The sequence below is a fragment of the Bos grunniens genome, chromosome 1 (assembly GCF_055505025.1).
Source record: "Bos grunniens cultivar Pamir isolate PY7600 chromosome 1, Bosgru_T2T1.0, whole genome shotgun sequence".
In the NCBI taxonomy this organism is placed as follows: domain Eukaryota; kingdom Metazoa; phylum Chordata; class Mammalia; order Artiodactyla; family Bovidae; genus Bos; species Bos grunniens.
In genome coordinates this window covers 29073166-29090136 of record NC_141165.1, presented here as the reverse complement: position 1 = coordinate 29090136, position 16971 = coordinate 29073166, and the positions used below count along the sequence as shown (strand labels likewise).

The following is a 16971-nucleotide window of genomic DNA, read 5'->3' as shown; positions in this document are numbered from 1 at the left end:
GATATCCCAGCACTGTGGAAGAAATGAACCAACAAACAAAGAAGTGTAATGAAGTGTGAAGAATGGTGTGATAAAATTCTGGAGCCCTCATGGAGTTAAGGCTAATTCTTTATGGGAGAGAGAATTACAGAAAAGTCTTATAAAGGACGTGATCCTTGAGTCTTGAAAGATAGTCTTAAAAGATGAACAAGTAATTGGTCAGTAAGATAGTAGAAATAACTTGCTTTATCATGACAAATTGTTTTATTTTTAAAAGCTATGCAGATAGGTGTAAACATAATATTGTCCAAACTGTCTTTTCCTTGGAATTTTATGGAAACAAATTATTCCTGTGAGTGTCTGCTGAGATCAATGGATGGAGAAATATGGTGAAAACTTGGCAGATACCCCATTATGCCAAGCTATGTAAATAGTTCTCAACAAGATAAACACATAATGGAAAATAACCCATGTTCTTTTGGAGAACGGTGGACATGGTCTGATACCTTAGGCAAATTGCTTAATCTTTCAGAGCCTCATTTTCAACATCTAAAAAACTGAATTAAGAAATAGCTTCAAAAGTAACTGAGCAGATTAGACTTAATGTATGCAAATCAATGTATTTAGGGATTGGCACATAACAGCCTCTCAAAAAATGCCAGTTTTCCTTCTCTCCCTCACACATTGGCTGTTTGCCATTCTTGCACATAAGGGCTACAAGAAGCTAATGCAATCACAAGGCTTATTTGTCTTTTGATTCCTATGTATGTTGTCTAAAGAACAGTACCTTCTTCCTAGTAACCAAGGGGTGCAATAGCAGTTTCATAATGAGGCCTTGCTTCCTTCTAAATATGCACTAATTGTCAAGGTGATGGGGGAGGTTCATTATTTAAAAGCATAATTAAAGGGCACTTCCTTTAGCTAAACTAGTGAGCAGAAAGTGCAGCAATATTTGCATGTTTAGACATTAAGGATGGAAACAGATGACTCATAGGAGAATGGGAGGAAGCAGGGAAGGTAGGGCAAATTAATCTCACTGCCTAGGACCTCCAGGGTTATTGCATTGCAGGACATCCCTGGAGGAGTGATATTCCCTAAGAGTCAGCTTCACTGGCTTTTCTTGTTTTATTGGCTGAACAGAACTCTCACCCGCGGACCTCAGGAGAAAGCTGATCTTTACTGCAAAAGATGCTAAAATGTGATTCCTGATAAGCTGATCTTGGAATCTGTTTCTCGCTGGACATCCATGCCCTGTTCTAAACACTTAGGTATCACCACAGATATTGATTCATTCTTCTCATGCTGTGTACTCACTAAGGTTGTAAATCCTCCCAAGTCAATAACAGTGCATTTTACCCTCTTGGCACATGTGTGTTAAGGTCATATTCAAGGTTCTTCCATTTATTAGAGGAGGGCATGACAACCCACTCCAGTATTCTTACCTGGAGAACCCCATGGACAGAGGAGCCTGGTGGGCTGCAGCCCATGGGGTTGCAAAGAGTTGGACACGACTGAAGTGACTGAGCACATTTACTAGATAAGAGATGTGGAAAGCAACCTATTATGTCTCCCATTCTTCATCCTTAACCTGGGTGTTTTGCCTAAATTGCAAGATTCTTGTTAGAATAAAAAAGAAAGTGTCTGGAGCAAAGTAAGAATAGAAATAATGTTCAATCCAATTCTCCTTCTCACTATACAGCAATTTCGTGGTCATCAGTGCCTCTGCCTTATGTCTCCTAAATGAGGGTGTTAGCATTAGAATGTGCTGTTTTATATTAAGTTTCAGTTATGCCAATTTCTTATTTTCTACACTGTGGAAATGACACAGAGAGAAAAATACCTTTCATACGACAAATGTAGATGCTTGGGTTTGATGGCAAGGAGGAGTCTCTCTCCCCTCTCCCTGGTACCTAATCCCCAAAGCAGTCTAGAGAAAAGATAGGAGCAAGTTACAGTCAGTGTGGTGACTGAGTCAAAGCTGCTTCCACTGGGACCACCCCAAGGCCTGAGCATCTTATTACTGAAATGGTGATTTGATTTACTAAGCGTTTGTAATTATGTTGACATTGTTTTTGTCTTTTTAACAGTAAAATGAGACTGATTTTAAATATGTATTACAGGATGTCTACTGAACAGAAAATGCATTTGTTGCCTCTGGGCAGAGGTACAGGCTAAGACACAAATAATGATTTCACAGGAGCAAAAAGAATTACTGAGCAGATGCTCATCTGGGGAAAAGAGGCCAGAGAGGAGCCACGTCTGCCAGCAGAGGGAGAAGGTATAGGATAATTAGCATCTTTGATTTGTTTAAATTTACCAGTGGTATAGCCTTCTACTTCAAGATGGAATAAAAGAGTGGGAGAAGCCAGGTGAGATCGCAGCAGAGAAGAGAATTATAACTGAGCAGGACCCTATGAGATCTTTCTGGAACAAACTCCCCCCCCCCCCACCCCCGCCTCTTGCTTGCCTCTTATCTAAGAAAAACTTTTGCCTTCTAGGCTTTCCTTGAGTTCCAAAGAATAAAATTAATCAGAGACATGAGAAAATGCAGAAAGAAAGGAAAACAGTCAAGCAAGACAAAATAATAGTTTAGCCATTAAACAAAGTCAAGGACCTTTAGATCCTCCTCAAGAGTCATAGATAATTGTGAGAAATATCCTTTGAGATGTTTTGCAGGTAGTGAAACCTCCACCAGGTGGAAGAAGTTAACTGTATGTTGCCCATAAGCACATGGACCCCAGACAAGTTGACACTAGGAGCCCGATGATATTGACTCCCAATTACCTCACCACCAACTAACCAGAAAATGTCCAAAAGCTGATCAAGCACCTCCTAACCCCCTTCCATCACCTTGGCTTTAAAAACGTTTCTTTGAAAGCCATCGGGGAATCCAGGTTTCTTAGGCACAAGCTGCCTGGACTCCTTGCTTGGCACCCTGCAATGAATGCTGCACTTTCTTTCACCACAACCCACTGTCAGTAAATTGGCTTCACTGCATGCAGACAAATGGACCCAAGTTGGTTTGGTAGCATAATTACATTCCTGCAGCTCTTAATTCACCAAGAGTCCAGATTCTCCTTTAGCACAGGCTCTTCAGAAGAAAAATTAAAGAAAATCATTTGAGTAATAATGGAAATCCAAGAAAGCCTTGCAAAACCCCCTCTTTAAGCAATGACTCAGGATGTACTGATGAGCAAGGCTGAGGGGACCCTCAGCAGGTTTGTGGAGACTATGTCCCCAGTATGACAGATGGAATTATCTATTTGTCATCAGATGGTACTGCAGGTTAGGCTTGCAATCAGTTCCACTACAGCCCTGACAGCCTTCATCTGTACCTTGATAACCTTCCTTTCCTTCCTTTGGCTCACTTCATTTTGGTCTCTTGGTAATTTCCTTCATTTAGTTATAGTTCTGCCCCTGAAATTCTGAAGAAGTCCCTTTCTTTCCAATAATAATAGCAGTGGCTGTTTGCTAACGGCCCACTGTAGATCAATACTCTACCTGTGCATGCTAGCTGGCCAAATAAGAGCAGAGAGTTCATTTGGGAGCTGATTCCACAGAGGAAGAAAGAGGAAGTTGGAGAGCAAGTCAGGGACAGAGAATAAGACAGGGGGCATAGACAAGGTCACGGCTGTGGCTGGTGGGGTAGGGGGTTGGCTATCTATCACTGGGACTCCTGAGAAGAGAGAAAGAGGCCACCAAGAAATGCTCCCCACCTTCACGCCTGGCTGCTCCCATGCCCTCTGAGTGAGGGGTGCTCCCAGGGCAGTAAGGCTGCTACTCCTGGACTGTGGTCCCTTGGAGCCAGCAGGCTTCTCTCCCCTGGGAGCAAGCCCTGCGGCACCAAGCTGAGAGCACAGCGGGGTGAGGTGTGAACTCCAGTAGAGACCTTCCAGTGACGCAGGTTTCTGTTCTTCAGGGGAATGACAGGTATTATCTAGAGGATCTCATTCATGTATCAACTCTGCCATTCTTAAGGCTCCAAGTGTGACTCTGTCAAGAGAAGGAGGATTTTCTAAGTTTGTCTTAGCATTTTTCAGAACCAAGCATAAAGGACTCATGCTTCTTCCCTAAAGGCAGAGAGGTACCTTTCCCACTGATCATGGCTGGTGAGGTGACCGGCACCTTGGGCTAGAGGAAAGATATGGCTTAGGGCAGAAGGAAAGGCTCAATGTGCCCCATGGGGATCCTAGTCCGGAGGCTTGTTGAGGCAGCAGGCTTGGTGAACAGCAGGCAGTAAGTGGGGGATGTTAAAGGCAGTGGCTCTTCATCCCTCCCTGCTAGGGCCATGCCTCCAAGGGGAGGGGTTCTATAGAGACCCTGGACAGAGGCCCCACACTGGGGGTACAGAAGAGTCTCTGAACCTGCCTGGAAAGCTGGGCCCAGGGTCACCTCAGTAAAGTGTGGGAAGATGGGAGGTGATCTCCCAAAGGCTCACGAACAATGTATGTGTTTCCTATTGCTGCTATAAAAAAAAAAAAAAAAAAAAAAAAAACCTCAGCCTTTCTGTTAAAACAACACAGATTTATTCTATTATAGCTTTGGCAGTAAAAAAATCTGAAATGAATCTCTCTTGGCTTCAATCAAGGTGCCTTTTGGAGACTGTAAGAGACAATCTGGTTTTTTTTTTTTTTTTTTAACCACCAGCTCATAGAGGTGGGTACATTCCTTGGCTCACATCACTCTGACCTCTGATTCCTGTCATGTCTTGTCTCACTCTAACCCTCCTGCCTCCCTCCTGTAAGAATCCTTGGATTACATTGGATCCACTTGACTAACCCAAGATAATCTCCCTAGCTCAGGATCTTTAATCACATCTATAAAGACCTTTTGCCATGTAAGGTAAAGTATTTACAGATTTCAGGGATTAGGAGGTGGACACCTTTGGAGCCATTATTCTGTCTACCAAAGGTAGACACACTTTCCTCACCAAGAATAAAAGATTTCTCCTCTCCCAGGAGCTTTGGATTTCTAAGCAGGTAGAATAGACTTAATGGGCAAAGGCACTGGTCTGACAAATTGAGTATTTGACTCAAATCCCGGCTCTGTCATTTTTTTCTGGAGGGACTTGGGCCTGTGACGTATTCTCTCCTTTATGTGGGAGGAAAGAAGACCACCTGGGTCTAAGGGACCCTGCCCCGCTCACAGCTGCTCCTTCTTCCTGGGTGTGGTGAGGGGCCACTCAGGACACAACATGCACCTTAGGTGGCTCGCTGGGGGCCCTGGGGAGCCCAGGTGAGGTGTTGTGGCGTGGAGGTAACCAGTGCAGCAGAGATGGGCAGGATGAAAGGCTGCCAGGAAAGGAGCTTCGAGGTGGAGAGAACATGGCTCAGGCAGTGGGTGATGGATTTCTAGGATGTTGGTACCATCTCTAAAGAAAACGGAATGACTGGGATAACCATGCCAGCACTTTCCAGAGAGCAGGAAATGCGGTCACTGCACAGTCCTGACCCAAGAGGACCAAGGCCGTCTGAGGACTGTTCTCTGCCAACACCATGAAATCACAGATGCCCCCTCTCCCGAAATGTTTCTAGAAGTTCTTGGAGATGAGAAGAGGCAGGGAGAGGAACACTGAAAAAAAGTGAGGGCTTATAAAGGGACCTTATGTACTACAGAAAAATAAAGAAGTAAGTAAGACTCACTGTGTTTGTGACTCTCCCCAACTCCTTATCCATTCTGAACAACCCTGCAAGTTGCATCTTAAGGGAAGTCATTTGGGATTCTGCCTAAAGAAGAGACAAAAGAGGTTCTGGACATTCTTCCTCCCCATCCGATTAGGACACATGTTCCTAAAGGGAAGCAGGTCTCACCAAAGGCCAGTGTGCTAGGTGGGGTGTTGAGTGGGCTATGTCACTGCATTAAAGGAAGCATGGCCAATGCACCCAAGAAATCAGTCTTTAACTGTGGAATTAGAGCACTGACAATGCCCAATTATTTTGCTCATTAAGACGACTGGTCTGGACTGGATTGACCATTCTCCAATTAACTCCTTGGCACTTGGCTATAATAATGATTGAACTAACTCATTTGACTCCTAGGGTGGCTGAAAAAGCAGATGCGAGTAAACTCATTTCACATCATTCAAACACACTTTCCTCACCAAGAATAAAAGATTTCTCCTCTCCCAGGAGCTTTGGATTTCTAAGCAAGTAGAATAGACTTAATGGGCAAAGGCGATGGTCTGACAAATGTGGGTATTTGACTCAAATCCTGGCTCTGTCATTTTTTTCCAGAGTAACTTGGGCCTGTGCTTCTTCTCTCCTTTATGTGGGAAGAAAGAAGACCACGTGGGTCTGAGGGACCCTGCCCCACTCACAGCTGCCCCTTCTTCCTGGTGTAGTGAAGGGGTCCCTGGGGACACAACATGCCCCCCCCCCCCCACTTGACACTGGGAACCCAGCATTCTTCATGGAGGGTGGGGCATGGGACTAGGACAGGAGGTGCTCAGAAAGGACAAATGTGCCTTACTGACGAAGATCAAACTTCTCAAACAGTCACGTTACGGTGTGGTTTTCCTGTGTCCAGATGATGGTGGGTTTTTTTGGTTACTGATCTTTTGTTTGTTTTTATCAGTGACCAGATTATAAAGTATACCATGGAACATCTGGTTTGATAATACGTTTTTAAATGAGAAAATACTCAATTTGGAAGGTTTTCTATGGCAACCTGACTCCCCATTTGTGAACGACTGCAAGTGCAGCATCAGGCTTGGATTCTTGTGTGGCCTGGATCTGCGTGGTAGGTGAGTCTGAATGAGGACCCACAGTCACCCAGCCAGGCATCTGCACTCACTTTGACTGCTTCTCCTGTCCATGACTATTAGAGTTTGGGACCCTTGCAGGAGAATAATCCTCAGGTCTGTAAAATTGGGCATAATCTAGGCAGGGCTGTGGGCTCCTAAGGCAGGATCCATCGTGTCCTTCTCTCCCCTGGTGCTTGTTGCAATTTCTGGCACAGAGAAGGTGAGGGCCAACAGAATGGATTTCACTTCCTTGCGATTTTTCAGAGATGCATTTTTTTTTCCCCTTGTCTGAGCCTGGGGCGCCTGTCCTCTTATTGGTTCATTAAGGCTGTCACTCAAGCTGTGTCTTCCAATAAGTGAGTGTGCTGTCTCCCTCCAAGCACCAGTAAGTCCACAGGGAAGATCATTAGAATTTGTGATGCTGAGTCAACCATATCCAAATAACACGAAAGCTGGGAGGGCTGTAAGTTCATAAACCTTTTGCATGTGAACTGGCAACTGGCCTTCTCCTCTGCTCTTGTCTGGGTTTGCACATGACTAAGTGCAGGCTTGAGGGATTTGCATTAGCAGATCATAAGTAAAAATCTAATTAAAATGACAGTCTCCTCATCATGGATTCATTTTCAAGAGGTACACTGGGTAGTTGGGGCATTTCTTGGGGTTGCCTTGTAATGGATTTATCTGGCAGCCTATATACCCTGGCAAAGGCCTTCTGAGGTGCAGGGGAAAGGGATGGGCTTTTTGGAAGCACGTAGCTCCTCTGTGACAACTACTACACTCCCTGGGCACACACACTTGAAAAGCTATGTAGAACCCAGCCCACCCATCATGCCCTCATTTTATGCCCACAAGCAGCATCTGTCACACACTTAGTCTCCTGGCTGCAGAGAAAGGAAGAGGGAGACCCTGATTCTATCATACCCCCTGCTACTGACCCCAGTGAATAACCTGGCCTGAGTTACATTTGCTTGAATGTGATATTTTATGAATGTCATACTTGCATTCCTCACAGTTGTATCCCCCAAATTATTAGTCTTCTTTTGAATAACAAAATGCTTTGATTGTGGCCCATTCTTTGGGGATAAATTACCAACTCAATAACACGCTATAAAAAGCCTCTTGATGTTTAATTCCCACCTGCTCCTCCAAACTGGGTCCTAATACCTGTTGAAACTGTACTCAAGTCCCTATGTCCATGTCTTTTGAAGTAAAACTATTTTGTTCTAGTCTCCCAGGTCACCTCTCAGTCTTAAAAGATTTCCTAAGGTGGGCCAGGAATTTGAGTGCACATAATACATTGCTATTTTTGTTTAGTTGCTAAGTCCTGTCCAGCTCTTTTGCAACCCCATGGACTGTAGCCCACCAGGCTCCTCTGTTCACGAGATTTGCCAGGCAAGAATACTGGAGCATTCTCCAGGGGATCTTCCTGACCCAGGGATTGAACCCATCTCCTGCATTGGCAGGTGAATTCTTTACTACTGAGCCAACAGGGAAGCCCACACAATACATCAGACTGGCTTCAAAGGGTTAATGATTAGGAAATGTGAAAGTGTAGAAACAAAGACTAGCTGTTGAGCCAACAAACTGGGAACAATTTAGACAATAAGTCATCCACAAAGCAGTGTCACTAAACTCCCAGGTCCCTGAGAAATACAGATATAGGTCTGACACACATTCCTAAGTTGTTGTACAGGTTGCAGACCCCCATCAGATGAAAACTGCTGACTAAAAGCACAGAGACTCCAGACAGGTTGAAACCAGAAGATTGGTGATGCTTAAAACTTCACCTTGATGCCAATCAATTAGAACTCTGCATGAGCTGATCACGTACCGTGAGGCCTGCTCCCTCACACCACCTTTAAAAAAACTCTCGCCTGAAAACCATGGGGAGTTCACAGTTTTTTGAGCATGAGCTGCCCATTCTCATTGCTTGGAGCCTTAGAATAAATGCTATACTTTCTTTCACCATAACCCGTATCAGTTGGACGAATGGACCCAAGTCCAGGTTCAACACCATTGTCAACGTCTTCCCCTTCTGCCCTGTCCTTGTGCCCTGACACACAGAAAGCTTACAATCCCCTGAAGATGGCCCTCCTTCTCATTCCCTCCCGGCTTGGCTACCTGGCTCTACCTCCTCTGAACCCTCCCACCCCTCCCAGAAGCTTTCCCAGGCCCTTATACCCAGGGACATGGCAGGATCCTTCAGACTGGTCCCCACGGATGCCCTCTACCTGGTTCCCTGCCTTCTTCACATATCACATAGGATTGTACACTGTTTATGTGTTTGTCTGCCCCGTTGTCATGGATACTTCCAGAGAGCAGAAGCTTTATTTTAGTTGATCTCTGGTACCTAACAAAGAGTTTGGCACAAAGTTTATGCTCAGAATAAATGAGGTCTCATCAGGCAGTAGGACATTTATTATGCTTTTAGAACCCCTAAGGTGGGTCAGCAATTTGAATACACACAGCACATTAGACTGGCTTGAGCATTTTCCACTCAAGGCCAGAAAGTTTTATAACAGTTACAGAACCACTGGGGGTAAAATCAGTGAGATCTTTGAAAGAGTAAAATTATCAAGATCAAAGCTGAACCTTTGAGATTCAGAGAGTGAAAAAGGGCAAAATTTTAGAATTTTAAAATGTTCCATAAAAATGGATCAAAAGATCAATTAATCACCAGGAGGTTTTAAAAGATCTCGATTTTTCTTCTCTACTTCCCTCTCTTCCTCCCTCATTTTGTCTCTCCTTTCTTTTGATCTCAACATCCATTCATTTTTATGCAAACATTTACTGGACACCAACTGTGTGCTCAGGGCTACAATCTGCACTGAGAATTTGGAGAGAGTAAGACACAGACATGCCCTCCAGGATCTCAGCACAAAGTGGGAAGAAAGGCAGGACAAATAAATGGGTAACTAAGGCAGAGTAAGTATTGGGACGGATTCTGCATGGAGTCTGGGGAGCACTGGGAAGAGGCAAGCTATACAACAGGTGACCCAGAATGGCTTCCTGAGGGAGGCGACTTTATCAGATATGCACAGCTTGGCATCAAATGATTTACATCCAAGAAACTTCTGATATGTTTCTGTCTCCAGAAAGAAGCTAGAGAGCTAAATAGTGGACAGAGGAATCTGGGCTGGTCTGTATATTCCACTGGATTGCTAATATGAGTATGGTGGAGGTTCCCTATTCCCACCCACTGTAGCTCCTCTCAGGGTGTGGGCAACTGTTCAAGTGAGCTGGGGCTTCTGATCATCAATAGGCAGGCTTCACATTTTTTATGTTAATTTCTTTCGTAGAAGAATGCTATAGCTAAATTGTTCTTTGTTGATTTTGTTTAGTTGCTAAGTTGTGCCCGACTCTTTTGCAACCCCATGGACTGGAACCCACCAGACTCCTCTGTCCATGGAATTCTCCAGGCAAGAATACTGGAGTAGGTTGCCATTTCCTTCTCCAGGGGATCTTCCCAACCTGGAGACTGAAACCACGTTTCCTGCATTGGCAGGTGGATTCTTTACCACTGAGCCACCAGGGAAGCCCCGTAAGCTGAACTGCATCCTTGCAAATTCATATGTTGAAGCTCTAACCCGAAACATGGCTGTGTTGGAAGAAAGGGTCTAATTTTCATTAGGACTAATGAAGGTTAAATGAGGTCATAAGGGTGGGACCCTAGTCCAATAGGGCTCCTGCCTGATAAGGAAAAGGAAAGGTACCTAAGCTCTCTCCACCATGTGAGAACACAGTGAGAAAGGCTGCTGTATATAGCCAGGAGGAGGGTTCTCATGGGGGAATGGCTAGCACCTTGATCTTGGACTTTTCAGCCTCAAGAACTGTGAGAAATAAATCTCTGTTGTTCAGGCCACCCAGGCTGTGGTATTCGGTTATGGCAACCCAAGCTAAGACAAGGAAGACAGAGCTTGAACAAAGTGAAGATTTGACAGTTTTATAGGGTTTCATCAGGATAAACATTTTGCACTTTGCATAATTCCGATCTCCAAATAAAAATTATTTGAAATTTAAAAATGTAAACATTTTGCATTTTAATTGGCACGCTCACCAAAGAGCACTAGAGCATACGGAAAAATCAGGTCCTAGCCATGTTTATTGTGTGACCTTGGCCAAGGTGCTGGATCATGGTCTCCTGCTCCATATTATCCATGCAGCAGGGCTTGGGGAGAGATGAGATTGAGCTCTGCACAGAGTACCTGGCACAGAGCAGGCACACATGAATGGTAGTAAATGAGACTAGAGAAGTTTGGAAGATATTCAGTGGCTCTCAGCTCCTCCTTAAAGTCATCAGTTTGGGAGCAGATTTCAGAATTCCTAGATTCACTATACGGTTTCCTTGTGACTCAGATGATAAGGAATCCACCTGTAATAGAGGAGACCTGGGTTCAATCTGTGGGTCGGGAAGATCCCTTGGAGAAGGGAATGGCTACACACTACAGTATTCTTGCCAGAATTCCTTCCTCACCTAGTTTAAATTCCAAAGCCTGTGACTTTCATTTGCCTATAATAGTGCCTTTCAATCCCATTTTAGGAAATACTGAAGGGCATCTATAATGATCTCAGCCAGTATAGAAATGTTTTTATTAAAACCCCTCACAATATGGAATTTATTCTAATTTACCTCAATTCATATTATGTATTTATAAAAACATCCCATATAAACCATATGGTATTTTAGAAGGTAGCCAAGAGGTTGCTGGGAAATCAGATAAACAATGTCAAGATAGTGTAATTTTTGTAAGGCCCAGAATTTCTAATTCAGAAGAACATATATTAATCCAAATGCCATATTTCCAAAACCCTAGGGTCCAGCAGGATGGGGTTTATTGAGAATGGATCAGGCAGTTGCCCCAGGGCTCCCTCAAACATCTTTCCCATCAGCCTGGCATCCTTAACCTTGTCACGCTGCCTGATGTCCCACCACTGAGACATTCCCTCAGATTAATGAATCTCTCTCCTAAAGAGCATATGTCAGTACTTTCATATAGAGGAAGAGTGGTAGCAATCATTCTCGTCTTGGTGGAAATGAATTCCTTCTGGTATGCTTTCCAGTGACACACTCTGAGATCAGCCCCACTGGGTGCCTGGGGCTTCAGCAGAAAAGGGAGTGGGGAGTGGTAGACACAGGTAATAAGGAAAGAGAAAGGAGAGGATTATGAAACATTCAGCCCTAAGCACGGTGAGGCAGGCGGCATCCACCTGGAGGGAGAAAAGAAGGTTGAGGGCCCCAGAAGCTCTCAGAATATGGGTTGGGCAGAAAAAAAGCAAACAAGAGATGCAGTAGAATGAGCATTATTTCATCTGCTTTATTAAGCAGCACCCATGCTATGACCCTCTTCTCTGCTGACCGCCACACTCCCTCTTGACAATGTAAAACCATCGAACAAAAATTTATGCCCCCCACCCACCCCCCACCAAATCTAAGCAGAGGACAACTCTAGGTTTGCTTGTACTGATACTTCTTCAGCAACATGACCACCCAGAGAAATGCCACCTCCACAATCTCATCACTGCATAGCCCTCAGAAACAGTCACTTCAAAGCATTTCATTCCAACCAGACACTTACTTCATTTGTCATTGACAAGTCCGACACAGCGGCCCTTGTGATCACAAGTCAGGAGTCAGAGATTTTCCTGCTTCAGAAGAGAACATGCACTGCTCACAGGGCACTGTGTCACTGATGATTTCAAAGTCCTCAGTCCCTGCTCCCAAACTGTGTCACCAAAGGCGAGGCTGCACCGTCACCCAAAGGACAGCATCAAAGAGGAGACACAGAGCATTTATGACAAAAAGATGTGCTAACAAAGATCAGAAACTGGGCCTGGGGATTAAGAGGATCAGCTTCCCAGGAGCTCCACACAGAGCAAGTCGACAAGCTACACACGGGCAAGTCCACTGATGGGTGACGGTCCAGCCAGGAAGGGTGGTCCTCCCCACTTCCTACTGGTCTTTAAGGCGGCAGTTTCCATCCTGACTTCAAGATGCTGTGTGTCTCCCAGAGTTGATTTTCCTCCAAATCAGCAAGTGACCAGAACCGTGAAGTACCTACCCATTGCCATCATCCCTGAACCACATCAACCATCCCGGCAGAGGGGCGGGGGGTGGGAAGTGTGAGGTGAGCCCCATACCTGGTCCAGCTTCCAGTGGAACTCTGCTGGGCGGAAGGTGTCTGCCTGGTCAAAATCCTTGCGCAAGAGGAAGACGAGGCGGCAGTTGTGCACATACAGGGCATAGTGATGCCGGTTCATTTCTGAAAAGCAGAAAGAGGATTTGAGGGGGGCCAGAATCCCTAAGCCCATCACCCCTAGAGGAGTCTTCCCAGTTCATCACTTAGCACAACCCCAAAAACAAAGAAATGGGCATTCTAGTTTTTTTCTTTTCCAACTGATCTAATGAATAGTTCTAGAACACATGTGTGGAGCTCTCTGAAATGGAAGAGGTAGATTCCAGAAAGCCCACAAAAAACTTCTGCCAAGAAGCCATTTGGGCCTTAAATACCAACATTTACTGCATTAGCGCCTGGATAAAATTACATATGTTCACAAGCTCTTTTTTTTTTTGTACATAGACTTCTGGGAGTGCCAAGGGCATTCTCTGACAATCACATCGGCCACTCTAGGTTCCTTTAACACAGCTGGATGCTCCCAGAGCTCTGGGCTCTTATTTTATTTCATCAGGTTTGACAACAGTAACCACAGAGCACACCTTCATTTCTGTGTGCAGTTAAGGAGATCTGCCTCTCTTCTGGCTGCTGAGAGGAGGTGGCAGGTCAACTTTCCAGCACTAGACACAGTTTCCTGAATTTCCAAAGCAATGAATAAATACTTCTTTCCCCATACACAGACAACAGATGGGATTTTCTCTTCCTGCTAAAACTTCCTTTTCTGATTAAAAAAAAAAAAATCAACTGGGTCCTAGCCATGATATCCTGTAGTCACAATATAACAGCCATTGGGAAGCAGGGAGCTGTTCTTTGACCAATACGCAGAGAACTCACACTATACTACAAAGTATCACACTCAGAAGGCAAGTATGGTGCACATGTTCTGTAAGTATTGGGCAAATGAGCAGATACAGCAAGAAGGACATGGGCCCTGGATTCAGATAGACATGGAGTGAAGCCATACCTCTGGATGATGCTGGAGAAGTAATTCAACCTCTTAGAGGCTTGATTTCCTTAGCTGTATCATGACAGGGATGCTGGATTATCCTAATGTGTCACAAGAATAGATGTTGTGATTGACTGATTTTGCACATCCTGTACACACCTTGCTTATGGAGGTATAAGTGGGAGGAATCAACATCAATTCCCACTTCAAGGCATGGGCTCCACATTGGTTTAAGCCAAAAAGGCTCGTGAAATAACCCCCACCACAGTGTTTGGTTCAGAACCCAGGTCCACGTCCAGCATTGCAGACCATTCTCCTGGCCATGGGGCTTCAGTCAGGAAAGTGACTCGAGTCAGGCCAGTGATTCTGGAGCTGTTATAAGTAGTCTAGGAAAGAATTGTCTCCCTCTTTTAGCAGCTAGCAAGAAGAGACCCCCATCTCTTTCAAGAAGTTGCAGTATATACTGGGAGGCTTGGAGCTGCTGCAGACATGTTTGCTAACATGAAATTGATACATATAAGGTGGCAGATCTGAAAAATTGTAGAGAATAGGAGCCAGGACCTTGATCACACTTTATCAGAAGCTGTCTGTCTTAGCTCTAGCCACTTTTAGTTACAAGAACCCCACATTCCCTTAATAATTTTGATTTTTAATCATTTGATATCAGTTTGCTCTGTATTTCCCATTCCTTGTAACTGAAAGCATCTTAATTGATACAATGAGGAAATGTGTATAAACCATCTGCCCAGAACAGATGTTCAATGGCTGTTGGTTATTATAAGGACTACTACACTGCCTCGTGACCATGACAACACAACAGAGTAGTGTCAGATGCTGTTTTCACAAAAGCATTCTTCAAAATGCAACCAAAAGATGGACAGAGGGAGAATGGTCAGTTGCCAAGTGTGGCAGCATTGGTCAAGACCAATATTCAGGTGACTACTTGATCTTTACATTGATGAAATACCCAGGCCTGCTTATAGGAATTTTACTAACCAGTTCTTGTCTCCCACACTATTGCCTAACTGATTTCCTGTAGTTTCTATAGATAACTGTCAGGAGGATACAGAAAGATTTCTCCCCTTTGGCTTCATTTGGCATCAGGAGAGGCTGTGGTGAAGAGGTTAAAGAAGAATGAAAAGACAGACCTCATGGGAGGTTTACAGCATCTCCTGCTCTCCCTCCAGTGGTCCCTCCCTCCCCCGCCCTCTGTTGGCTGGATCCCTGGAGTCACCACCCACACCAGGGTAACTGGTTCCTCGATGACATGAGGAACATCAGTGACATATGATACACTCGGAATTCAGCTCCGCTTCTGCTGTCCTTCAGTGTTCTCCCTGGCGGCCCCCCTCCTTTTCCTTGCCCACATCTCTGGCATATCCTAAAGTCTTCTGGCCACTGTCAGGTATTAAATAGTCCAGAAAGTCTCCATATCAAATACCAGCGTGTCATTAGTTAAAAGATCTTCCCCACTCAGCCTTGTCCGTGGCTTGTTGGCCACCAGTGGCGAAAGGACTCTTCTTGTCCCACTGCCTCCTCCCCCAAACTCCTCCCAGCTCCAGTCTGGGTCAGGGGCAGGGAAGGCAGATGCGAAGGAGAGAAGTGGGGTCTCTTTAAAGAGGCAGTGGACTTTGTTATTCCCCAGGGATGTCCAGTGTCCTCTGTCATGTGGGTCTACATGTGGGTTCCTTCATGGGTGCATTGGCTGGTTTTTGGAGAGGCTTTGCAGGGATCACCTGTGGCCATGAAACTGGGCCCTGGTTAAAAAATATTTTCACCCCTTCTCCCCCCACCACCCCTTCAATCCCTACACCCTTAATAAGAAAGGGCATGTTATAATCTTCACATAGGAGTTGATCTGTTATGTGACACTGTCCCAATCTGGACAGCAGGGATATTCACACCACTTCTGGTCCCACCTTTGTTGGCTCTTACCTCTCCATTTGGAGAAGGAAATGGCAACTCACACCAGTATTCTTGCCTGGAGAATCCCATGGGCAGAGGAGCCTGGCAGGCTATAGTCCATGGGGTCGCAAGAGTCAGACAGGACTTAGCAACTAAACCACCACCACCACCACCACCTCTCCATTACTTCTCTAAGCCCTGCTTTTCATGATTCCTTTCATGATTTTCATGACAGCTTTCATGGTCTTGGCTCCTGCCCTCGGTTGCTTATCCCTGCCCCCTTGCCAATCTACTTCTCCTACTGAATTCCCTCTTCCTGGCACTCAGCCCTTTTGGCTCCAGTCTCAACCATTTCTGGATGTCCATTTGGTCCCCAAGAATAAGAATAAAAACACTGATGTTCTGCTAAATTGTAGTAGGGCAGCCCCTCCCCCTGCTGCCCCTCTCTGCTCACTGCTCCCCGCTCAGAGGCAGCTGCCATTAGCCTCTTGCCTTCAGACCATCTGGGCAAGAGTCAGAGCCAGGTCCACCTTTCCTGTACCCTAAACTCCTAGGACAAAAATCACACTTGCCCAGAGCTCCCCTGGGCTCTGTTCTGACAGCAGCCTGGAACAGATGTAAGAGTGTTTTCAGCTCAGCCAACAGGGAGGTGGGAATGAGATTCCCACCTTCTCTCTACTTTAGACAACCTTGGTCCCTCTGAGAGGTTTTCTGGGCATCTCTGGATGTGTGAGAGCACCCCTTCCTTGTCCAGCAGCCTGAGGGACCATCCTAGGACTCTCTACCATGCTGGCACCTCTGTCCCCATCACTTGGTGATTTCTGGACTGGTTGGTCCCTCTGTCTTGGAAAGCCCTGTATGAAAGTAGCTGGCACTGCAAGTGGCACATCGTATTCAAATGAAACTCAGAGGCAGTGAGAGGGCTGATGCCAGGAAGAAAGGGTCCCACAGGAGGAGCAGGTGTGTAGGGGGAGAGGAGTTTCTAAGAGAGGCCAGGAAAGGACATTGCTCACACCAGGAATGGAGAGATAGGGCCAAGAAAGGTGGGGTTGGAGGGAGCACAAGTGCCCCTCACAATGCCATGTGGTAGAGCCATTGCTATGTATTCACCTAACCTTGTATCCTTGCTCTTAGAAACATAGCCTCAGTCATCTCGCTGCTTCTCTCATGGTCAGATGGAACACTGAGATCAAATTCTCACCAGAAAACTGAGAGCATGTGGCTTG

The 16971-nt window shown here is 45.4% G+C and overlaps 1 protein-coding gene across 2 annotated transcripts in view; it reads right to left on the bottom strand.

Moving 5' to 3' along the window:
- CLSTN2 (calsyntenin 2) overlaps positions 1-16971 on the bottom strand; it is a 729802-nt gene that overhangs the window by 87234 nt on the left and 625597 nt on the right. For both annotated transcript variants that reach the window (XM_086316698.1, XM_086316709.1), the window contains exon 8: positions 12860-12981. In XM_086316698.1, the coding sequence (XP_086172824.1) occupies positions 12860-12981 (122 nt within the window). The remainder of the gene's footprint in view (positions 1-12859; positions 12982-16971) is intronic.